Raw genomic sequence first — 25905 nt, 5'->3', positions numbered from 1 at the left:
AGTTTTACAAATAGGCTCTAGATTTTAAAAATGCTCTGTCCGTAAAGAGTCATTGCACTCGCTTTGTTATTGCTCAAGAGTAAGAGTATAGACAATGGGTTATTTAATTTGGGTTTTTCAAACAGAGAAGCTGACTCTTAAGATTCTTAGTTCAAGTAGCTTGCAGAACAGATGGATAATATCATTTAGTATCTCAGCTGATGTATTTGTAGTTGGAAGAGTTTTATGTACTCAGAAGTTAGCTCTACTGCATTAATGGTAGCTTGCTAAGATCTATGTCTTTAAAATTGCTTTTAGACCAGTTGTGTTAAAAGGATGTCTGGAAATATCACATGCTTGTGAAGTCACTTGTAGGAGCAAAGGGATATAAGTGTAGAGAGCAGTTCAGGCTTTTTAGGAGTGGGGTAAGGAACATCAAAATGAAACATGGAAGAAACATATGCTGAACTAGAATCCATTTCTCCAGCTTCGGTTTCTGCAATGGACGACTTGTTTGCATTTTTGATATCTTTTTAGGAATTGTACCTGTGGTTTGGAAAATTGTTGTCCTCTACATTTTATGTTTAATCCTTTGAGTTTTGGAAATGGTTTGTAGGGAGATGGAACCCACCGCTCGAGTAGTGGGTATTAGCAGCTGAATTCACTGTGGAGAATAAACAGTGAAGTAAACAAGTCTTTGAAGATTGGGTAGTTACAGTATAATCTCACTTCAGTGAAAGTACTCGTGACTAATTATATCTGATGGGGCTTGGTCTTCATTTGAGTTTAGAACTTCGCAGTCAACAAACCCAGTACCATCACAGCAGGATGTAATAATAGATATCAGGAAAACAAATCTAAAAATGAGTGTGGCCACATTTGTGGGTTGATTAGAAAAGTATCTATTTAGATATGTATAATATACCAGTGACACAATTCAAGACTTTAAAAAGCAAATAAGAAAATCTAGGTTAATGTTGACAATTCTGTAATGTATAATTTGCCTGTTGGCCAGTTGGAGGAAGTAACGACTGAATTGTTTCTTTCTCAACTTCCCTGTATGATTATATGGCAGTAAGAAAGATGAAATGTACCAGAGTGATTGTATCTCTTTTGTGGTGGAAAATACTTTGCAAAAACAAGTGTTTGTATTAATCTTGTTACTTATTGCATTCTCCTTGTTTGAAAGCTTTAATTTAATAGCGTAATTTTCAAACTGCCCCATGTAAAGGCTGTCTGCATTTGCCATCTTGGTGCAGAAACAATGGAACAACATGTCCTTCTGTTATTTGAACAAAATTGATTTGTGTTTGGTGTACCCTCTGACTTCAGAATTAATATATTGTTTTAAGCTCTTCCTGATGGTAATAAATTTGAGTTCTGTCACAATAAGTGTATATGTGTTTGATTCTTCAGAGTTGAAAGTTTCTTTTAAAGTTGAGCAGATGCAGCAAAATTTGATAGAACAGATAGCCTGCAGTGAGTAACATCTTCCGCCTTCTCAACTAATACGCCTTTAGAGAGGAAACTAGCTGACCCACACTTTCCAAATATGGATTGTGGTCAATACAATGCTCTCATGCAGCATATTACTATTTTCCTTTGTCTTGATAGTGCAGTGGGTTTTATTAGCAGCTGATCAAACATATTATGGCTCCCTCCATTTGGCAAAGTGCCCAGGGATCTTTCAGATTTCTATCATGATAAATGGAGTTTTTGTTTAAGCACTCATTCAGAAAAAAATACCGCATCAGAGTAGGGACCTGGGCATGATGTTCTTAAGCCTGGGGAATGAGGCCAACATTGAAATAAAATTGACACCTATCATTCGAGATTTGAGCAATGATTGAAACAGAGAGAGGTTGCTGAGAATGTGATATCATGGGAGTGGAAGAGGTGTAACAAAGAAGGATCTAATCACGAGCAAGCTCCACATCAGGCTGTTTGAGGTCTAGGTTAGGTCTAATGAGTGAGATTGGTGGCACCTTATTGCTGCTAGGAGTCAAAGATAATTAAAAAGAAATATATATAGTAAAATAAATTTTGAATCTAAGCAAAAAATGGTAGCATGTCAGGCAGCATCTATGGAAAGAGAAACAGTTAATATTTCAGGTTGAAGACCTTTCATCTGAACTTTGGAAGACAAAAACAAGGGAGTCAGTGTTGTACAGCACAGAAATAGGCCCTTTGGTCCATATGTGTCATTGTTGACTGAGATGTACAGGTATGTTCAAGCTTTCCTGGCCCTTGACTCGTATGCTTCTAAAACAATTTGCCTCGGTATTAACTTTGGGAATTAATTCTTAAAATTAATCTTTTCCAGAGGTATCTGTTTTACACCATTTTTCCAGCAAATGCATGTTATACAATTTTCATTAAGTTTCTAATTCTTAATCTTAGCAATTAACAAGCAATTGGGAATTGTTGCCGCAACCTTGTGACTGATGGAGAAATGATGCTTGGATGTAGTTGAAAGCTTCTAGTTTTGCGGGTTAAGATATAAGCACACTAATAAAGAGAAGGAGGCAAGGGTGCATAATGAATGTTCTGAGAGAGAGTAGCACTCAGTGATCAAGTACATAGTGAATGGTGAGCAAAGAGCATTACTGAAGTACATTGTAAAGGAGAGGAACACAGTAGTTAGTGATTTGCCAGATTGTGCATGGAGCCTAATGAGCCAATATCAGAGCTACTTAACATGCATCATGCTTGTGATGGTTAAGGGAAAGTTGTAAGATTTAAATTTCTTAACTTGGGCACTCCTTATGTCCCTGAACCAAAGATATGAATTTGTAGTGAAACTGAGGAATCCAGCATATGGCTTGAAGCGGTTCTTGTGTCCACTAATTTGTATTCTGAAAGGGAGCATTTCCCTAAATCCTTCAGTTGTGAAAATGGCCACACTTTAGGGTGTCCAAGATTTTTGGCTTGACATGGTAAGTCTGTAAACAGCTGCTTTAGTTTAGATTTTCAAAAGGAAAATGCTGCATTTGTCTTTGAAGATACGAACAAGAAAGAAAGATTCAAGCTCACCAATTCCTGCCAAAACCCAGTGCAGTGAATTGTTATGATCTGGAATGCATTCCCTGGGAGATTCTAGGAAACAGGTTTAACAGTAGCTTTCAGAAGAACATGACCTTGAAAAGGGAACTCTTAGAGGGTGATGGGGAGAGAGCAGAGTTCTGTGATCAATTCCACTACTTCCAAAGCATGGCCGCAAGCAACTCTGGTTTAAGCTGTTTCTGTAACTTGTGAAGCAGTCCTATCTGTGGTGATCCCCTGCCACTGTGAATGATGATGACACCATGGTGAGAGAAGATAGCTTATGGAGGTGGTGGTGTGGTAGAGGGTGGGGAGTGTGTGTTGGGCATATGGTGGGATATGGTTCTCAACTGGATGGCTAATCAGGCATGTGATGGGTTGAGTGAAGGGCAAAGAGCATTATCAACAGAGTAGGGCTAAGGAGTTGCAGGTGTTCAGTGATAATGAGAAGTTAAAGCAGCAATATACCTGAAGGAGGATACAGTTAGAGGGGCTCAGGTTAGTTGGAGCCTTTTTATAATGCTGAAGCAGACATTAATCCTTGGGTTTGATATTATCAGGGGCCTCATATACATGATAGGACTCTGATTGCATTCTGTTTTACATCATCGCTTGTGCCAAGTGACCTATGTGTGCTAACAAACAGAATTTTGGCTAGTGCCCCAATCTGAAATTGACCCGTCCGGCACAGATGTTTAGCCACTCTGAACTAATTAGTTAGCCTTTAGTGTCCACACAGGCATAGTGGCTTGACTGGTCTCTTTTTGCACTGCATTGTTTTAGTTTTACAAATGGCAAAACAAGATTTTACAATAGGGGATGCAAGAAGGTTGTGTTAATTTCTGCAAATAGATTGATTGTCCTTGCGTATTGACTATTGCCAAATATCATCTATCATATCTTTGCAACCCCATTCAGATTCAGCCCTTCAGCTTTCAAGGTAATGTCACATGCTGAGCAATCTTCTTAACCTCCGAAAATTGAAGAATAAATATCTACCAAGCTATGATTATGAATTTTATTTACAACTCAGATTTAATAACTCTGGAAAAATAAAAATTGTAGCAAAGCCCATTAGCAGACAAATTGTATTGGCAGTGTTACGAAATCCCGTAACTGGATCACTTACCAGCAAAGATAGAGAGGTCCGTTGGAGTCTGATGGTACTATTTTTAAAAGTCTTTATTTATAAAGAGGCACAAAAATAAGATTAATACAAACATTCAGATAATATACGTCGTCACTATTCAATCTAAAAGTGTGGGTCTAATAATAACCATCAATAAGAAACAGCTCGATCGTTTGTCTAGGGCAGAGGTCGGCAACCTGCGGCTCCGGAGCCACGTGCGGCTCTTTGATCTCTGTGATGCGGCTCCCCGTGGTTTGTTAGCTTTTGAAATGTAATTCGAAATTTGAAGATTATGGTGATCTTGTACAATCTGAAAACTTTGCGGAGACACCGTTTCCTGGCACATCCAAACCAGCTCACAATTAGCCACCGTTCCGGCTAAGGGAGATAGCCTACGGGGGTTTGTGAGTACGTGTCTTTTGGAGCATCTGCGCCCACGCGGACGGGTTGAGGGAGGCTTTAAAGCAAGGCTGTTTAGTTCGAATAAAGTTACCTTTGACTGCAGTTTTTATTTTAGCGCTGCGTGTAGCACACCGCTACAACGTGTTTTTTTATCGCTATTAATATACATCACAACTGCCAATGCCTGACACCCGCCAGTGCGCGCATTCTTTTAATTCTTCGATCCAAGGTAGGCTACCTACGGAGTAACCTTCAACCCAACGTCTTTTTTTCGGAGTTCAAAATGTTTTTGTTGCATGCAGAAATGTAATTTCGTTTTCTCTGCAGGAGTTCATCAATTTCATAAATGCAACACATTATAGTTTGTTTATACGTAGCATAAAGGCAAAAAAAACCCGTTGTATGCAGTGTTATTTCATTTTGTGGCTCCCAGTGTTTTCTTTTCTGTGGGAAATGGGTCCATATTGGCTCTTTCAGTGGTAAACGTTGCCGACCCCTGGTCTAGGGGATAGTATATTGTCCGATGGAAATATAAAAGTCACTCAGTTCCTGCAGGCTTCAGCCTTGGGGACCGCTGGGTTTTCACTTGTTGGAGAGAGAGAGATTTGTGAGAAAAGAAACTTGCCCGGGTCTTTTATGAAGCAAATCCGTTGAATCGGGAAAGTTGGTTCCCTGTTGTTAGTTCAAGAACATCGGTTTTGTGGTACCGGCCACCGGCTCCCAAGCAAAAGGGGAACTGAACGCACGTGGCTTCCTTCCAATGGCTTCCCGCTACTACGGGATCGTTAGCGTTTCTTCTGGTGCGTCTAAAGGGGTTGTTCCCCCAGACCCTCTTTTATACTTCCTCACGGGGTCTCAGATGTCAATCAGGTTTGGATGATGCAATCTCTCTCTCAACCAGCCCACTTTGCCCGAGGGCTTGCACGTAGCATAGTCCCCAATCCACAAACGTGGTCTCCAGGAGACAATGGTCAATGTCGCGTTATTTTGCATCGCTGGGATTCGGCACGAGGCATTCGGCACGTCTCTCTCCCATTTCCTGGGTCTACTGACCCCACCTCAACTAGTGCTCTTGCGATTCTCACAAAGGAGGGGGCTGCGGACATAACAGCAGACATACAAGTAGACTTTGCAATAAACATTTCAAAGAGAAAGGAAAGAAATCGGAGGGGTCTCAATTGATGCAAAGTAAAGATGATGTCATACCTAATGCTGATAATTATGCAAAATAGTATCAGTTTTAAAAAAAATGCTATGACTGAAAACCATTTCAATGCCCAGGGCTTGATGAATAAATATTGGAATATTACATCTTCCAATATTCTATAGATTATTGAACAGTTCCTACAGATTAGAGGGTGGCAAGTTCAACTGTATTTAACAAGACTTGTGGAGAGAAATCCAGGAACTAGAAATATGTTAGCCTAACATCAATAAAAAGAAAATTGCTAGTCAATTTTTATAAGGGATGTAATAACCACTCACTTGGAAATTATCATCAGGATTAGACAAAGTCAGCTGGATCTCTGAGAGGGAAATTGTGTTTGATTAAAATTCATTTTAAAAAATGATTAACAAAGTCTTTTGAGAATGTAATTATAGGTTATTTGAAAATAGATAAGGGAGACAGTGGATGTTGAATTTTCAGAATGTCATTTGTAAAGTACCAAATAAAGGATTAGTATCCGAAATCTGAGGATAATGTCCTGGCATAGATTACTGACAGAAAACGGAGCAGGAATAAATGGATCTTTTGTATGGCGGGTACCACAGAGCTGTGAACATCACAATACAGTAAAGCTCCAACAGTCTACCATTGAACCATTCAGAAATCCCAATTGCCATTTTGATGCATTGGGTGCTGATTCCTGTTCTTCCTTTAAACTTCCTGGGGCCCTAGTTCCCATGCTCCCTTTAAACTCACCTCATGCTCTGAAAAATGTATCATTGTAATTGCCCAGAAAATTTGTTAATCCAGCACTATGTGCAGCGGATTGCACGGTTTCTCTATATCAATAATATAGATGTTGTATCTGAATGTAATATTTCAAAGTTTGCTGTCAACACGGGATTAAATTGCAAAGTGGATTTTGTATCAGTTTAGGCAAGTTCGGTAAGTGACAAATATAAGTGGCAGATATAGATGCTTAGCATTTAAATGTGTATGGATTGGGAAATGTTGATCTTGAGTGCAGCCATGAAGAAGTGCAGCCAGCTGTTCAGATATCAAGTATTATGTTAACATACATTTTGAGTGCACCATTAAGGATTTTTGTGAATATCATACAGGATTTTGGTGACTACAAATGGATTATACTATTCAAGTTTTGATCTCCTCACCTGAGATGGATCCACCTACATTTAATGACCACTCTATTAGGCACCTCCTGCACCTAATAAAATGGCCACTGAGTATTTTTGTTGTCTTCGGCTGCTGTAGCCCGTCCACTTCAACATTCCATGTGTCGTGTGTTCAGAGATGCGCTTCTGCACACCACTGTTGTAATGTCTAGTTATTTGAATCACTGTCACCTTTCTGTCAACTTGAACCACTCTGAACATTCTCCTCTGACTTCTCTTATCAATAAGGTAATTTTGCCTACAAAATTACTGCTCACTTTTCTTTTTGTTTCTCATACCATTCCCTGTAAACTCTAGAGACTGTTGTTTGTGAGATACAGAGACCAACCTGTCTGGCACCAACAATCATTCCATAGTCAAAATCACATTTCTTCCCCATTCTGATGTTTGACCTGAACAACAACTGAGCTTCTTGACCATGTCTGCATTATTTTATGCTTTGAGTTGCTGCCATATGATTGGCTGATTAGATATTTGTATTAGCAAGCAGATGTTACAGGTTTATCTAATAAAGTGGCCACTGAGTGCATTTGCCATTGAGGGAGTGCAACAAATGTTAACAAGCTGACCCTGCAATGTAGGCTTGCATTCATTGAAGATTAGAATAAGAGAAGATCTCATTGAATTGTACTAAATTCTGGTACAGATTCAGTTGGATGCAGGGAAGATGATTTTTCTGGCTGTGAGGTCTCAGGATACAGGGAAATACATTTTGCATGGAGTAATGGAGAAAATTCTTTAATCAGTTAGTGGCAAGCTTGTGGTATTCTCTACCATTGAAGGCAGTGGAGGGCAAGATAATGAACGTATATAAGGTGATAGATTGGTTTCTAGATACAAAAAGCATCAAAGGATGTGGGAAGAGAAAAGGAATATAGCACTGATGTGAAGAGTCAGCCAGAATCTTACTGAATACTGGAACAGACTTGAAGGACCAAACAGCTTACTTCTGAATAATTTTTCTATGCTTTTATGTCTAAGGTGACCAGCAGGTCAAATGATTGGACAGTTTGTAACAGAAGCAAAAAATGACTTAGGATCAATGGAAAAATCAGAATGCAAGTTAAAACTAGCCAGATAAATGAAAACAGATTGTAAGAGCTTCTCTAGCTATTTTAAAAGAGTTTACAAAGTGAGCATTGTATTTCTGGAAAGTGGATCTCCTGAATTAATAATGGCAAGCAAGGAGATGTCAGATTTATTAAATAGGTATTTTGTATTGGTCATCACTTTGGAAAATACAAGTAACATTCCTAAAATCCCTGTAGGTCAGGAATTGGAAATGAGGGAGGGACTTAAGATGGTTACAATTCGCAGGAGAAACTGTTGGAGCTACAGGTTGATTCATATTTGGGGTCTGATGGATTGTATGCTCAGACCATAACTAAGTTGCTAATGAAGTAGTTTTTGTGTTAGTTTGGATTAAAAAAAATCACTGTTTGAGATAATTCCATTAGTTTGGAAATTTGAGGGAGTTGCAAGGAGGAAATTGCAGGCCAATTAACTTTATGTTTATTATTGGGAAATTGTTCAAATCTATTAAGGTGTTAGAGCAATGCACTTAAAGATGATCAAGGTAACTAAGTCTTTGTGATTTTGTGAAAGGGAAATAAAGTGTGACTCTTTAGAGTTTTTTGAAAAAGTAATAGTGAGTTGTGGATAAAGAAACGTGGGTATACTCTCAAGTAGGGAAATTATGTTTCAGTTATAAAATGCATTGGTAAGCTTAGGCATATTTGAATGAATTCTGAATTGATTCTGCCACCTTCCCCCTTCCTTTCCAGTCCTGATGAAGGGCCTTAGCCTGAAGTGTTGACTTTTTATTCATTTCCATAGATACTGCCTGACCTGCTGAGTTCTTCCAGCATTTTGTTTGTGTAACTGTGGATTTCCAGCAGCCGCAGAATCTCTTGTGTTAGTGTTTGTATTTTAATTAATTTTAGTACTTGTGGAAGTTGATTGCTCTTGCACTAACTTTCTTTGCTCTGTTGGAGCATTAACTGGTAAGAAATTAAAGGGTTGGAACAAATTAGTTAATATATTGCCTGTTTTTCTCCTGTTTAGCTCCTGTTTCCATATTCTATCCTGTTGTGATGGGGTTTCTCCCTTTCCAGGCTAGTTGTTCAGGCTCCTGTTGCCTTTGTTTTACTGAATTTAACCTGTAGCTCTGCGGCCATTACAATTGGCCATTGGCACACGCAAGCGGGAGTTGTCAAACCAAGCTGATTGTAAAGTTGGGTAAAGTTCAAGAGAATGATTTTTTAACAGATGTATATCACAAGCTCATATGATTTTTAAAAATAAACACAAAGACGTATTCTTGTTACATCTCAAAAGATACACTGATACACTGCACATTTTTAGTGAGGTGGAGCGCTATCTAATGGGTCCATTGCTAAATGAAAAAATGGCAGAAAAATTATATAAATTGGCTTCAAGTGATTTTTGAAGGAGAAGCAAGGGAAATTTGATTTTATTCAGTTAATGTTAAGGGATGTTTGTCATCCTCCTGAATTGACGTAAAGATTGATGTAGCATATTTCATGAAGAATGGTACTTTAGACAATATCATTGCCCTTTGCTATTTGGATTAGATTGTTAGGCTGATTTTGTGTGCTGTATCCAACATTGAAATATCCATAACTGAGCCAAGCTGCTGTGTGTGAGCTGGCAAAATTCAGTGGCATGATTTCTTAGAACATCAGAAGAGCAACCATTAAATACGAGTTAGACACTTTTAGAAGGATAGGATTACCATCTATTAAGGATAAGTAGAAATTGGCAATGATATTTAGCAGCATAGGTTGTTGTGAATTGAGTATTGTGCCAAATGAAGTTCCTTCCATGCTATAAATTCACATATAAAGTGAATTTGAGATTAGTTGATAGTTGGAGATCTTTAAGGCAAAGGGGAACAGAAAGCACGGAAGGAAGGGAGCACCAATAATGAGAAATAGCATCCTGTAAGGGAGAAAGGATATATACAAAATTGAGAATACCTCTCAGAAAGCTGGAGCAAAAATTCACTGAGTCAATTATTAAATGTTGACCATCCCATCCCTTTGCAAAAGGAACAAAAGCCAATGCAAAGCTGTTGTTTCATTAGTTTCAACCACACACCAGACAAATGCTGGAGCGGTTTTGGCCAGGTTCCACCACTATGTCTTTACTATCTGCCTCTCAACATAGCTACTTGCTCTCTTAAGATTAAGGACATGTACTTCACCAAGTAAATCATTCACTTTCAGCTGTGTTTTCACCCCCCCCCCCCCCGCTCCACATGCTCCGCTATCTTCTCATGCTTTACCCTCATGACTTCTGTGGTTCCAGATGCAAGCACAGTCATGTGAAGCATCTTAAATATTGGTCATTCATTCCTTCTGTAAGCTTTATCTGACATAAAAGTATAACTATCATGTAAAAAAAATGTGAATTTTAATTTCAAATTGCTGCTTTTACCAACTGTCAAACCAAAGATAAATTGACCTTCAATTTTCAGATGGTCAAGTTTGATGAAATTCATAATCTGAAAGGAAAAATACACTTACAGTTTTTACTCTGTTAACATTATGCCTGGGATTATCTGTTACTTTGTGGTTCAGCCAGTAAGTTTTACAGAAGTGGTGAAGCTGCAAGCAGCTTTTTTTTCTCCTCACTTCTGCAATCCACAGACTCAGGGTCAAAGTCACTTCAGCTTCCCTTGCATCCATAACTAATGATTATAACTTCTTTCATCTTCCCCTTGTTTTCAGTGAGCAGATTTTTCCATGAATTCCACAGCATCACAATTCTTTGCGAAAAGGATTTTTAGAGCACTAGGAAAGAGTTAAAGCTAATTCCTAGCCTTGTGTAAATTACATCAATGACAATGAAATCAACAAAATTACTAAAAAAAATATTAGTGGTACCATTTTATTATTTCAGCTGATTATAATCTTTTTTAAGAAAGTTATTTTGTGCATCTGGTGCTGTAAACGTCCATTATTTGGTGACTGAAGGCTGTACTAAAGGTGATGCGAAATGTTGGGACTCTATTGGAATTGGTGCATGTAAAATTGGTAGAATGATACTGATAGTTTGTAAGTTATTAATGCAGAGATCTTTGTAAGAATAGCTGTGCTAACATTGTTTTTGTTTACTCATTCTCCCCCTAAAGTCTATCTTTCTCATTGTCCATTTGGGTTGTCTTTTCAGATGCACCACTGAGATCAGAAACTGGATAAATGTAGTGCTCAATCTGTTAAATCATCTTGATTGTTTTTAGTACTAGAAGTATCTGATATAACACATTGGAATAGTTGTGCAGCATATTGTTTAAGTGAAGAAAGACTGCTGAATATTGCAATACAGAAAGTTCTGGATGTTTTCATACATAAAGTTGCCATGAGTACAGCAAGTAATTAGAAGGCATATGGAACTCTTTGGAATAGTCGTATATTGCATCTTCAAAATTTAATGTACTGAGGATCATATTAAAATTAGTTGTACCATGAAATGTAAAGCATCTTTGCTGGGGCCTGTTATTTACCATGTTAGGGCATATTCTGGAGTTAGGGTATATGGCATTTATTAACTTCAGCCATCAGTCTTCAGACCTGAATATGGATTGTAGTTTAAATTTAAAATGCAGTCCTGTATGTTGGTTTCCTAGAGCTGTAGACACTAGTTGATTGAAAACTAGATAATGCTGATTAACCGAAATTCAAACAACAACACACACAAAATGCTGGTGGAACACAGCAGGCCAGGCAGCATCTATAGTGAGAAGCGCTGTCGACGTTTCGGGCCGAGACCCTTCGTCAGGACTAACCGAAAGGAAAGATAGTAAGAGATTTGAAAGTAGTGGGGGGAGGGGGAAATGCGAAATGATAGGAGAAGACCGGAGGGGGTGGGATGAAGCTAAGAGCTGGAAAGGTGATTGGCGAAAGTGATAACAGCTGTAATAGTGGGTCTGGGTCAAAATATGATCGAAAAGTTGAAGGGCCGAAGGAATTATAGATGGGGAGCAGCGAGAGAGGGTTTCACTGAACTCCCGTCGAAGAGAAGATTTAAACTTCTTCAGTGTAGGCATCACTGACGAAGGGTCTCGGCCCGAAACGTCGCCACTGCTTCTCACTGTAGATGCTGCTTGGCCTGCTGTGTTCCACCAGCATTTTGCATGTAATGCTGATTAACATTCACTTTGGGTGGTGGAGGGTTGGTACGAAGAAGAAGATGTGACAATTATATGTAATTCAAAGGAAGCGTTGCAGATGCATTGTAACTATAGATTTGTCCTGCTGTTGCCTTTGATATTTAGCATATAAAATGTCATATCATGGATCACAAACGAGAGAAAATCTGCAGGTGCTGGAAATCCAAGCAACACACACAGAATGCTGGAAGAATTCTGCAGGCCAGGCAGCATCTGTGGAAAAAAGTATAGTTGACGTTTCGACCTGAAATGTTGACTGTATTTTTTTCCATAGGTGCTGCCTAGCCTGCTGAGTTCCTCCAGCATTTTGTGTGTGTTTCTCATGTAATATTGGGTCAGGCAGGTCTTTTCCTTCAAGAGGTCTCACTTTGTTGAATAAAACACTTCTGTATCCAGTAGCTTCAGTGTCTCTGGTGACCTTGTTCATGTTACAGCAGACCATCTACATTAATGAGTTGGATGAATGGACTATGTAACTGCTGCAATTTGTTCTGGCGATATAAAAGTAAGTAGGAAAGCAAGGTATGAGGAGGGCATGGAGTTTGCAGAAAGATGTGGGTAACATTGGCAAAAAATTGAAAGATGGAGCGTAAAGGTGGGTGTGATAGGAAGAATAGAAATGCAGCATATTGTTAAAGTGGAGAGACTGCAGAACACTGCAGTACAGAAAAATCTGGATGTCCTTGTACATGTATAATGTTACCATGCAGTACAGTAAGTACTTAGGAAGGCACATGGAATGCTGGTCTCGCACGAAATAGGGATCAAGTATAAAAAGAGGGAAATCTTGTCACAGCTATAGAGGGCACTGGTGATACAATATCTGGAGTACTGTATACAATTTTTGATTTATTTCAGGACGGATGCTTGCAATAGAGAAATTCAAAGAGGATTTTAACCTTTTTGAATGGTGTCAAACTTTCAGATATGTTTCTGCAGTTTCTGTATTTATTACCTTGCTGAAAGTTGAGGTCATGCAGTCACACAGAGCTGTCTTGATTTAGTTATTATGTAAAACCAGGATTAGCATTGAAAGGTTTCCTGTGTGAGTGCCAAGTCTTCTATCTGTTTTCCTCTTCCTTCTAACTTTTAAAGTTATTATTCAGTATCAAAAACCAGAAGCTTCTTCTGGAGGATTTTTATTAAAATTTGTACTTTATTAAAACCTTTCAGATGCACAGAATAAAGTTTGATAGGGTGGTCCAAACTGTAGCATATAATCAGTAATGCATATTTTATTTGAAAACAATGGTCAAAACAAAGTTACTTGTAATATTTTCCTTAATGACTCAAACCCATCCTACACAAGATCCCTTTCCTTGATTATTGCAGGAAATTTGTGAGCAGCACAGACAAATTTTAATTGGAAATGGGAAAGGCAGATAACTCCCTCTGAAGAACTCTCTTGAGAGTTTGCCTGTGAAGCTTTAATATCCTATTTGACTTGTTAGTCCGTCCACGTGACTACTCCCATTTCACTTTATTTCCAAAGTTTTCCGTATGTTTCCACTTTCAGACATGTTCTGCTCATTTTCTTGCATCAGTTCCAATTTGTTCAAATTGTTGATGACAGCATCCTATTTTAGTTGCTGATCCTGATTATTCTTCCTGTTCTTCAACTGGAATGGTTATAAGTTCATTCCCGTCCAAAGTCTTGCTCCTTCCTTCAGTTCCAGACCACTATCCATAGACGTTGGTCATTTTGCCTCCAAACTTTAAAATTCCCTTCCTAAATTTCCCTGCTATGTATCACCACTTCTTTCCCACTTTGAAAATGTCAATAAAATGCATATCCTCAAAATAACTTATTTTCCTTTCTCTTATGTTCAGATAGCTCCAATAACATACACACCTCAGAAAAATGCATCATCCTTTTGATTACCAGAAACATTAGTTAAGAATAAATTCCCTTACTGCCTTGTCTTACTTTCTGGTCACACCAGTTCTTTTAGATTTGTTTTGCAGTGAACTTGGAGATTCTAAGGTAAGTAAGTTAGTCCTCTTTGGTATATCATTCTATCCAGAGAGGGGATTGATTAAACCAGGAAGAGCCCAACTGATTTAAGTATCATGAAAAATGTTTGTGATGTCAAACTGGATTATGTTCCATTCAATGTGCATTCAAGCATTGGTTCTTAGCTTTAGATTTGCTTCTATTTTCTTGCGATAATGGAAAGGGAAAAATAAACTCCCTAGAATCTTAATTTTGTTTTCTTACATTCTAGTTGCTTATTGCTATGTATTTATATTTGCATTTGCACAGTTTGTTGTATTTTGCACTCTGGTTGATCTTTCATTGATCCTGTCGTGGTATTTTTTCTTTAGATTTGCTGAGTATGCCCACAGGAAAATGAATCTCAGGGTTGTATATGGTGACCTGTATGTACTGTGATAATAAAATTTACATTGAAGTTTGGATTTCAGTAGGTTTTCATTTCCATTCTACACATATTGAACTTTAAAGAACTCTTTTAGAGCTTTTTTTTGGATTTGTTTTTGTGTAGCCAAACCTGTGCTGCATTTGATTAAATGTTGTAGCTTTGAGCAAGTGTTTGAATTTCATGTTTGCCAGTCTTAAGTTTTCTATTATGAGTGTATTTTAACATGGCTGTTTAGGTACATTTAATTGAGATTTGAGAACTTGCTCCAATTTTAGATTTGTGTGAGAAGTTGAGAGCTTTTCAATCAATCTTTAAATTAATTTCCAGGAGTTGCTTTGTTTTCTTAAAAAATTGCAGGAATATTGCGGGAATAATGTAAAGACAAATTTCAATCAGAATTTATAACACTAATGTGTGGCTTTGGTTCCATTCACCTCTGCATCCCTTTTCAGGTGTTTTTGTACGTTCATTTCTGATTGATCCATGGGAAATTTGCAGCTACTTAATGTGCCCAGTTGGTTTATACCAGGGGTCAGCAACCTTTACCACTGAAAGAGCCACTTGGACCCGTTTCCCACAGAAAAGAAAACACTGGGAGCCGCAAAACCCATTTGACATTTAAAATGAAATAACACTGCATACAACGTTTTTTTTGCCTTTATGCTATGTATAAACAAACTATAATGTGTTGCATTTATGAAATTGATGAACTCCTGCAGAGAAAACGAAATTACATTTCTGCATGCAACAAAAACATTTTGAACTCCGAAAAAAAGACATTGGGTTGAAAGTTACTTTTAAGTAAAATACTCAATGTCTATTTGAGTTCTTCTTGTATTTATGAAAAACGCTGAACTTAAATTTTCCGCCAGCAGCAAACCAGAAATAACATCAGCCAGCTGTCAACCTGAAAAATAAAAGGACTATTTCACTAAACAATGAAAAAATATGAATATTCCTAAAATAATAGGCAATTAAAATATGTATCATACTTGGTTAATGGGATTTCTGCTCCTGGACCTCAGCGCACAGCATCTGCACATCAGGGCTGTATGACGTCACCTTCATCTTTACACAGAATCGCAAGCTGTCATCTGTGAGGTGTGCACGATGTTTGTTTTTAATAAAGTTCATGTTGGAGAACACCTGCTCACATACATATGTGGATCCAAAGATCGACAGGAATCCAAGCGCATACTTTTTAATGTTTACATAAATGTCGGGGATAGCATTCCATGTTTCGAACACAAGTTTGTCCGGTTTAGGGAGGTTTTCAATATCACTCCATTTGTGATTCTGAGCAAGAACGGCCTTCTGACGGGCAACATCTTCAAGGTCTGCTGTCAAGCGTCTAAACTTGGACACCCATATGTCTTTGTCGGCTATTTCGGCCAGTTCCATCTCAAGATCAGGTTTACTCACACCTGCCAATGCAGTCGTATTCAGTAGAGATGAATCGATGCTTGGGGGAGTGACCGGGAAGGATAATGTGTTTTTTTTCCTCTCTGAACTCACAGAAGCGTTTCCCAAACGATGTTTGCATTGCGATGATTGCAGAATGTAAATACTCCGAATTTATCATGTCGTGACCTTGTTTGAACTCTCTCAAATTGGGGAAGTGAGACAAAGTGCCTTTCTGTCAATCTCTGGCAAGCACTGTCAACTTGCGCTCGAATGCCAAAACATCCTCCAACATGTGTAGGGCTGTACGTCCTTTCCCCTGAAGAGCTGTGTTCAGCGTGTTCAGGTGCGCTGTTGTGTCTACCATGAAGTGTAGCTTTTCCAGCCCTTTGCTGCCCAGGAAAGTTTTCACTTCTTCCAGACATGCGACAAATCGCTTCAGCACCTCCCCTCTGGACAGCCACCGGACTTTGTTGTGCAGCAGGAGATCAGAATATGCGCTTTCCAGCTCGTCCAGTAACAAACGGAATTGACGGTGATTTAAACTTTTTGCCATTATTTTATTGACAATCTGAATGACAACATCCATTACTTCTGTGCATTCCGGAGGAAATGTTTGAGCGCACTGTGCCTCTTGGTGCAAGATGCAGTGAAAAATCAGCAGCTTTCTGTCCAGCGACTTCTGCAGAAAAGCCATAATTCCCTTGTGCGTTCCCGTCATATTCGGTGCCCCCATCAGTAGCTACTTACACCAGGTGGGTTTATTCCTTTGGCTCTTAAACAATTCAAGACAGCCTCACAGATGTCCGCCCCCCATGTTTGGTCTTTTAGAGGTATCAACTCAATCAGTTCTTCCCGTGGCCCGGCAGAGTTTACATACCGGCAGAACAACGCTATTTGTTCAATATCACCTTTGTCTTTAGACTCGTCACAGGCAATCGAGTAGGCCACAGCTGAATTGATGTCTTTAATTTGCTGTCTTGTGATGTCTTCTACCATTTTTATGGTTCTGTCTTTGACAGTCTTTACAGAGAGGGGCATATCCCTGATTTTCTGCACAATTTCACTCTTGTTTTTAAAGTCCGTGAATAGATGTTCTGAAATCTTAATGAAAGATTCTTTTATATATTCACCATCTGTAAACTGCTTCCCGTGCCTGACTATTTCCTAAGCGGCAATATAACTAGCGTATGTCGTTGGTTTTCCGGACTTCATCCATTGCTTGAAATGATTTTTGCTCAGATCAACCTTCCGCATCAGTTCCGATACGGCTTTTTTTCTCTCATCTCCATCCGGATATTTTTGAGCAAAGGCTGCGTGTTTATTCTAGAAATGCTTTGCAACATTTGACTTTTTGTTGTTTGCTAGTTTCTCATTGCATATTAAGCATACCGGTAAACCAGTCTCGTCAGCAGTGAAAGCAAATGAATCTGTCCACGTATCATTAAACGTTCTGTTTTCTTCAGTCACTTTTCTTTTTTTTAGAATTCTCCATAGTTGGCCTACCTTGGATCGAAAAATTAAAGAAATCGCGCACTGACGGGTGTCAGGTATTGGCAGTGGTGACGTATATTAATAGCGATAAAAACACGTTGTAGCGGTGTGCTCACGCAGTCAGTAAACTGCAGTCGAATAACTTTATTCGAACTAAACAGCCTTGCTTTTAAGCCTCCCTCAACCTGGCCCCCATGGGCGCGGATGCTGCAAAAGACCAATTATTTCCCAAAGCAACAGGGAGCCGCAGCACAGAGGTAAAAGAGTCGCATGTGGCTCCGGAGCCGCGGGTTGCCGACCCCCGGTTTATACAAACAAATTATGCTTCTCAAGGTCAAATTGAATGGTTGCTGTTGTCTTGCAGGTCACTGGGGTTCATTATGTTGATGATGTTTCCTGTGACCTGCAATAACTTTGGTTTGAGTGGCAATTCAGTTCACAGAATTGGTGTACGAGTTAGTGGTGTACTAAAGTTCAGATGAGATCCAGGATTTCATCTGCAATTCGCGGAAGGATTATTTATTATTGTTGTCAGTTATTATTATTTATCATTGGGTAAATGAGCCTAAGAAAATAATTGTCCTAAAACCTTGTTGGTGCTCCAAGCTTCAGACTGCAGTTACTGTATCTAATAATAGTTTCACTCCCTAAATGCTACCGTAATTCCATTCATGGAAGGGTGGTGTAAACTGCATTTGTTTTGAATACATTATGCTCCTAAGCAAAAGAATGCCTGACTGGGTATAGATGGTTCCTGTTTTGCAACTTACCTGTTTCATACTGTAGCCTTTAAAATCCAAGCTCAAACATTACAGTAAATAAGGCAAATAGTAAGCAAGATTATAATTGTTAATCATTTTCACTGCAGCAGGAAGTTAAGTATTTTCGGGAACTACTGGGAGAAAGAATTAAGAATTACATAACCTTTTAAAGTACATAAATTCTGGAAGTTATTGTCGGGTTGAGAGATACTGAGTAAATACTGATTATTCAGTATTATGTAATAACACAAGTGTGTGGTAAAATGTCATCATGCAAGTTTATAGTAGGTTTAACAGGTTATTTACAGAAATGTGCACTGCAAAGCTGGGCCAGTCAGACTATTATTACCATACAGTACAGCGCAAGAAAGGGTTTCTTTTTATGGAATATTTTTATTCCTTTTTTAAAAAAAGGTCCTGAATGCTTTAGAAATTTGTTTTAAACATTTTGCTTGCAGATGTTTTTTTATTGATATTAAAGCTTAGTTGTTCATTGATAACACAAGTGAGAATCAGCTTTATTATCACTGCCATGATGTGAAATTTGTTGTTTTGTGGCAAAGACAGAAAATTACCATAGATTACAAAATAAATGTATATTTGAGCCTCCTAAGCACAACATAAAGCATACATTAAGTGTGTAACTGGAGTAAGAACAAATAATTGCCTATAACTGTACTTAACAAAGCCTGATTGTGCCAAAGGAACAATATATTAACACTAGATTGTAGTCAAAACCCTGCATAGGGTTGGGGTATCCCCCACAATAGTCATGGGATCATATAGCACAGAAAAGGGTCATTGGGCTCCTATGTATAGTGGCAAACTCTAACAAACAAATGCCACAGCTGGAGACTCCCATGATTGTTTTCATTGTATGATGTGTTCTCTGATCAATCCAATAATAATGTTCAAAAAAAATCGAAATGTATTCAATCCTTTATTATCAGCAAGAAAAGCATACACTGTTAGTGATACAATTTCTGAAACTGTAAGACCAGTGATATTAAATGTACTTAAGCAGACTTAATCAAAGTTAAGTAGAGTTAAGAGATTTCAAATGTAATTAAATGAAGTTAAGAAGCATGGTTAAGTGGTCAATAAAGGGTATGGCATCATTTGGTTTTCAGTACCAGACTAAACTGCTGAGAACAAAGCCCAGATACATAACTAAACCCTGCATTTTTGCCATGCCTCATTCACATGGCTAGCTACTGTAATAAACATGCAACAGAGAATACAATGCAGATAGAAAACCGATGCATGGCTTGTGCATTCATGTCAGTCATTAAGTACTTTTCTACACTAATACATAGTCTTGCAGCATTAAGCATGTTGAGAATGCGTATACACATGAAAATAGTATGAGTGAGTTCATTATGCCTCCCAAAGGAAGCTGTAAATTGATTATCCATTCCATTCCAGGGCTAGAAGGAAAGGTATTTGCATTGGATCTTGTTGGAAATTTGAGGGGCACAAATGAAGGCAAATTTGACCTGTGGTCAAATAACTTGTGAGCTCATGCTGTCCAAGCTGCTCTCGAATAAGTCCTGGGAAAACTACTAACAGTCAACATTCACAAGAGAGTAAGCCAGGATGTTCAATTTTAAATTACAAAAGGTGTTTAGTGTCAAATTTTAATTATGTTCAAAGTAAACCTAATTAATCCAAGGGAAGTTACCTCAACCTTGCATTTATTTAACAGTGGTCCATTTACCAGTGACTCTTGATACAAAGTTTGTTATTAGCTTTGTATCAGAGCTAATGGACTAATTTAAATTTATTTCATTGTCAAACTGCATTTCTTTATAAATAGGTACAGTAATAGAAAATAAAATAGTTTTTTTAAAAAATCTGATCACTTGTACCTTCATTTCACTTAAAAAGTGTACAGTTATGCATAGAATTTAGTACATCCAGTTTTCTGGTACAGACATAAGACTCTGAAGATGCTAGAAATCTTGAGCAACAGACATTGAAAACTAGAGGAACTCAGCAGATTAGGCAATATCTACGGAGATGAAATAAGCGGTTGAAGGGCCAAGATCCTTCTGTATAACTATGGAGTAGGTAAAACTGACTCATTGTTCTGCCTGTAACATAGGATGTATGGTCAAGAGCAAAGAACCCAAAATGTCATTTCTGATGTTTTAACACCATCTCCGCCCACTAACCCATTCCTACACACCTCCCACCCCCACTTCTTTATCATTTCCTGTCACAGTCACCCTTGTGTCAAGTATCTCACTTTATGAACATACAAATAACCTGTGTGTGTAAGTTCTGTTATATTTATATTTGGTGGTTTTTTTTTTGGTGCTGCATCAGCTCTGGAGTAACAATTATTTTGTTCTTGTTTACACTTGTGCACAGGAAATGACATTAAACAATCTTGAATCTTGAAAAAAAACTTGAAGCTTATGGTTTGCTCAGGCTCCAGCAATCTTTCCTCATCTAGTTATTTGAGAAGAGAAAATAAATTTGCCGAGAGTTATAGTAGTGAATTGATTTATAGTATATTATAACATTTGAATATTTTAAGTGTTTTGATTCCGATCATAACATGCAGTCTTACCAAGCTTTCACCATGGATGTGGTGAAGTCAGAGACATGCAGTATGGAAGTGGCTCTTTTGGCTCAACTTGTCCCTGTTGACTGTGTGCCCCGGTGAACTAGTCCCATCTTCTTGTGTTTGACTCATAGTCCTCTAAACCTTTTCTAACCATGTACTTACCTGGATGTTTTAAAATGTTGTTAACATGCCGTCTCATAGAATTTCTCGCAGCTGATTCCAAATACCCACCACACTTTGCATGAAGAAGCAGCCCTTGACGCCCCTTTTAAATCGCTTGCCTCTAAATTTAAACCCATTTAGTAGTGCAATTCTAGTAGTATTGATTTGTTTTTATACTGTACAATACTGTAATTGTCCAGTTTTTTCCTAGGTATTGATAGACCTCTTGTGGCCACATTTAAAATTACAATTCTTTGTTTTTGTAATCTGGTGAGTTTAGAGCATTCATCAGCTCTGAATGTTAACATATTAATAATTTTTGAAAATTGAGTGCTGATTGCAGATAGGGAAATTCATTAGTTGAGCTCTTGAACACCACCGTTAGGTGGTGACTGAATTAGCATAACTTAAATGAAGCTTTTTAACTCCCCTTTTCTCTTCCCCCCCCCCCCCCCCCCCCCCCCCCCCGGTCTGTCTCTCCCCCTCAAAATAAATGCACATTTGGCGCAGTGCAGCAAAAGGTCATCTTTTGGAGCAGTCGTCTTAAACTCAAATTGTTTATAATTTCACAAAAAATTGTGATTATAAGCATCAAGGCAGGGAAAGTGTAAAATACTCATATTAGTTAATATCTTGACAGGATTTACACTGCAAATGTTAACTTGCACATTAGTTCCAGAGATGCTATGTGTATCCTATTTTCATTTTTGCCATTATTTAAGCCTTTTTAAAAATTTAGAGCTATAATTTGCATTCATAAACTTTTTTTGCTACAATTACATAGGCATTTTAGGCAGTTTAATAAGGTAAGCTTTACCTTCTGCAAATCCAAGGTTGTCACAGTTGTAAAGCCTCATAGATTAAGCAGTTTAAAAGAACATTAATAATATTTTAATCAAACACGAGAAAAGCCTTATTAATGCATTGTTTCCTCAAGTAGATTATTGAAGTTTCTAAAATAAAAGCTGCAAAGGAAAATTGCTGTTTTTAATAACATCTAATTTTATTGTGTCTTCTTCCAAAAGCAATCTCTTAATATTTGTATTTTTAAGCTAAATATTTTCGTCATATTCTGAGCATTATGTGACTAATGTTCAACATGTTCCGAATACAGTTTTTTTTTCTTTTTATTCCATTTGGTGTTATGTTTCTGTGCAACATTGTTCAAAACAGCAACACAAAAAATGTGGTCAAACAGTAAGTAATTTCAGATCTAGCTAAAAGGTGTTTAATGTTGGTGCCTTTGCATCATCACAAATGATTAGAAGCAGCAAATGTCATAAAGATTGAATTGTATTCAGCTGCAGAAAATACATTATGCATATCAGCAATTAGCTGCCTGCATTATAAACTTATTTACTGATATGAATGGATGTTAAATGGAATAAATGCATGAGAGATCACTGAGCAATTTACCAAAAAGGTACATTTGTACTCAATAAATGCAAAGTAAATACAAATTGTTAGATTGGTGTGATTTCTCATTCTAATTCACCAATTACGGCTTCATGTGTTGCAGGATCATTTTAAAACAAGCCCTGCTTTGAGTGTTTCGCAAGACCCCTGACCAGATAACTTGTCACTCAAAGTCCAGTAGTGCATTATGAAAGTGTCAGATTTGCAAAGGGACATTGGTGTCATCTGCAGTATTTTCATTAAGTTTTCAGTGAAGTAGCAATTGTTTGACTTGGGGAGGAAGGCCAAATTCTCCTTTTTTTTTGATGTTGAATTGCAGGCTGCCCCTGGGTAACAAATGGGTTCCAAGGTTAAGTTAGAAAACACAAAATTTGTTTCAAAGTTCCAAAGTTTGTAATGAGTGACATCAAAAGAAGAAAGAATAATAACTTTTGTGGAGGATCAGAGGAAAGTAGTTCTGATGTTTGTAGAAATGATCATATATAAGAATGTTGGACTTTTGAATTTAATAATATGGGAGCGCTTTTGTATGCAAAGACTATAGTTCAGATGCTTGTAACCAAGGGACAACCTTAACTGTTTACTGTTTTGATGGTTTAATGGGGATCACATCATCCTGGAATGCCCAGGTTTACTTCACGTCTCTCAAATATTGGTCATTGGTGACAATCAAAGTGAAGGGTTTTACTGGGCCTCCTCCTCCTGATTGTTGAGAACATAGACAAACAAATGTGAGAGTTGCAAAATACAGAGCAGGTAGACATTCCCTGCAGGTCAGGCTGGACAAGGCCTCCACTGTCGGAGAGAGGACAAAAAGGGAGGGCAAAATTGCTGAGCTAATTTTCCAGACACAATAGTTTCTGCAGATGTTGGAAATCCTGAGTAACACACAGATCCCAGTGAAAGATCTCTGCCTGAATGGTGGACTCTTTGTACCTCTCCATCGATGCTGCCTGACCTGCTGAGCTCCTCCAGCATTTTGTGTGAGCTAATATTACTGATGGATGCAACATGTACAACGCGCTGGAGGAAACTCAGCAGGTCGGGCAGCATCCGTGGAAGTGAGCAGTCAATGTTTCAGGCTGAGACCCTTCATGGATTATTGACACTCAGCAATAAATCAAGATTCCTTAAGTCATCCATCTGCAATATTAACTCATTTTTACCTTTCCTTATTTTTCCCTCAAGAGTGGATTATATATCTAGCGCAGACCCGCTGAACTTGTCCTCCTCCATTACCTTTCTTTACAGTCTGATGAAAGGTCTTGGCCCAAAACTATTTATTTCTTTCTGTCTTTCTTTTACGTCAAAGGCTGATACCATTAAGCGAGGGGTCCATGGACTCCATGTTGGGATCCCCTACCGTAGCTGGTGCCTGACCTGCTGAGCTCCTCCAGCATTTTATGTGTGTTACTTTACATTTCTTTTGTCTAGGTTCTTGCCCTCTAATTGCTCCCATTCACTCGTTGATCAGATAGCTTTTTTAAAACAATTATCTCCTGATCACTCAGATATTACCTTGTCAGAGACTTTCCCACCACCCCCCCCCCCCCCCAGTCTTTCTGCAGCTTTACTGACTTGTTTGTTTTCCCTTCTAATGGATGGTCAGCCGAACTCAAGCATTAACCTTACAGCTAGTCACATTCCCCTCCCCTCCCCCCCCCCCACCTTTTTATTCTGGTGTCTTTCCCCTTCCTTCTCAATCCTGAAGAAGGGCCTCGGCCCAAAATGTCGACTGGTTATTCATTTCTGTAGATGCTGCCTGACCTGCTGAGTTCCTCCGGCATTTTGTGCGAGTTGCCTTTGTTTTCCTTCTTCCAGATGTGTCCTGACTATGGAGTATTGCCCGCATTTTCTGTATTTGCTTTAGAATTTCAGCATCTACGGTTTTCAGCTTCAACCTTTAAAAAAAATCACGCTGGTTGCAGTAGCATTCACAAACCCAAAGTACGGTTAAAGGGCAGAAAATAGAGGGTAGCTTCGGTTAATCAGATCATGTTGTTAGGACTAAAAAACACTTTGTTTTCAAATTGATGTGCATGAGGATCTGAAATGCTGGTTCATGGTTACAAAAAATAAATATGCACTGCAGTAAGTAATAAGGAAGGCAAATATTCTGTTATCCTTTATTGCTAGGGATTACAGGAGTAAAGTTGTCATTTAGAGATTTACAGGGTTTTAAAATTATTTTCTGTGTGTAGACTTGTCTTTACTGAAAGAAGAATGCATTTGTCACAAATATATGCAGTGCAGTTTTGACACTAGTGGGGCTATGTTTTGAGGGCATTATATGTGATGGATATATTTTGAATGGAGTTAAAAGAATGTGGGATGGACAGTGTACTGAAAAGGTTATTTGTTCAAGCTGGAGAGGCACACTATGGTGATTAGGGAGATAGCCATTAGTACTGAATTGAGATTTCTTTCAGAGGCTGTAAATCTTTGGAATATTCTACCTCTGTTATGATTGCACAGTTGCTGAGTATATTTTTGGATGCATTTTAGAGTTGGAAAACAAAGTGGACTTCCAGGCTCAGCCATAATCTCAATGATAGCAAAATAGTTTTGAGTGTGGAGGATCTCAGCAGTACAGGCAGTATCAATAGTAAAGTGCAAACAGATGGCGATTCAGGCCTAGACTCTTCATCAGGAAGAAGGTCCTACAGAGTTCCTCCAGCATTTTGTGTGTGTTGCTTTGGGTTTTCTGCACTGCTGATTTTCTCGATGTTTTGAGTGGTATATTCGTCTTCCATTTCATGGATTCTTGAGTTTTCTGTTTGCCATTCTGAAGTTTTCATTAATACAATGATGAACCATGAGAGTGTACAAGAGTTAAATTGAAACTAATAAAGTTGTTTACCTTGTGTGCAACTCAGGGAGTCGTCGTATTGTTGATGTTATGGATGTCAATACACAGAAAGGGATTGAAATGAGTATGTCGCAATGGGTCAAGTACTACGAGACACCAGAGGCTGAAAGGGAAAAGCTCTACAATGTCATAAGCTTGGAATTCAGTCACACAAAACTTGAGAATCTGGTCAAGCGGCCTGATGTGGTAAGGAAGTTGTATTTGTAATTTAATTAAATTATATTTTAACAAGATTTGATCATAGCTTGATAGTTTGACCATTGTTTCATTACTTGCCTCTTTTTTTCCTTTTGAAGGGCTTTTACAGAAATGTTATACTTAGTAATGTTTTAACACTGTTATCAGCTTCTGAGCACTAATGTAGTTGGTGTATTTTAATGTGCATGATAATGAAGCTCTTAAATTGAATCCACTTGTAATGCAGTGGATTCTGGTTAATTGGGACACGTCGGGTCTGGTACATTTTGGCCCAATTAAATAGCTGGCCCAATTAGTCAAAGTTTATTGTAAATAATTTCATTTTTTCAAGGTATTTTTTAATAAAAAGACAAACTACCATTTAACTGAGTAACAAATTATGTATTTAATGCAGGAGAAATTAGAACACTACCAAATATTACTACTGTACTATAAAACTGTGTTCCAATAGTTAAAAGTGGAGGGTTCATGCAGTGTATGCTGTTGTGTTCATTTAATTGACTGTAAGTTGACAAGTCAGCGCAGACACCCAGTGCACATAATG

At 38.2% G+C, this 25905-nt stretch overlaps 1 protein-coding gene across 8 annotated transcripts in view; it reads left to right on the top strand.

Moving 5' to 3' along the window:
• The window catches only part of kdm2bb (lysine (K)-specific demethylase 2Bb), a 237774-nt gene that overhangs the window by 44695 nt on the left and 167174 nt on the right, over positions 1-25905 (top strand). For all 8 annotated transcript variants that reach the window (XM_059988188.1, XM_059988189.1, XM_059988184.1 and 5 more), the window contains one exon: positions 25171-25349. In XM_059988188.1, coding sequence (XP_059844171.1) covers positions 25171-25349 — 179 coding nt within the window. The remainder of the gene's footprint in view (positions 1-25170; positions 25350-25905) is intronic.

This window comes from Hypanus sabinus, chromosome 13 (genome assembly GCF_030144855.1).
Source record: "Hypanus sabinus isolate sHypSab1 chromosome 13, sHypSab1.hap1, whole genome shotgun sequence".
Classification (NCBI taxonomy): domain Eukaryota; kingdom Metazoa; phylum Chordata; class Chondrichthyes; order Myliobatiformes; family Dasyatidae; genus Hypanus; species Hypanus sabinus.
Note: the sequence above shows the minus strand (reverse complement) of the source record. Positions and strands in the feature narration are given on the sequence as shown.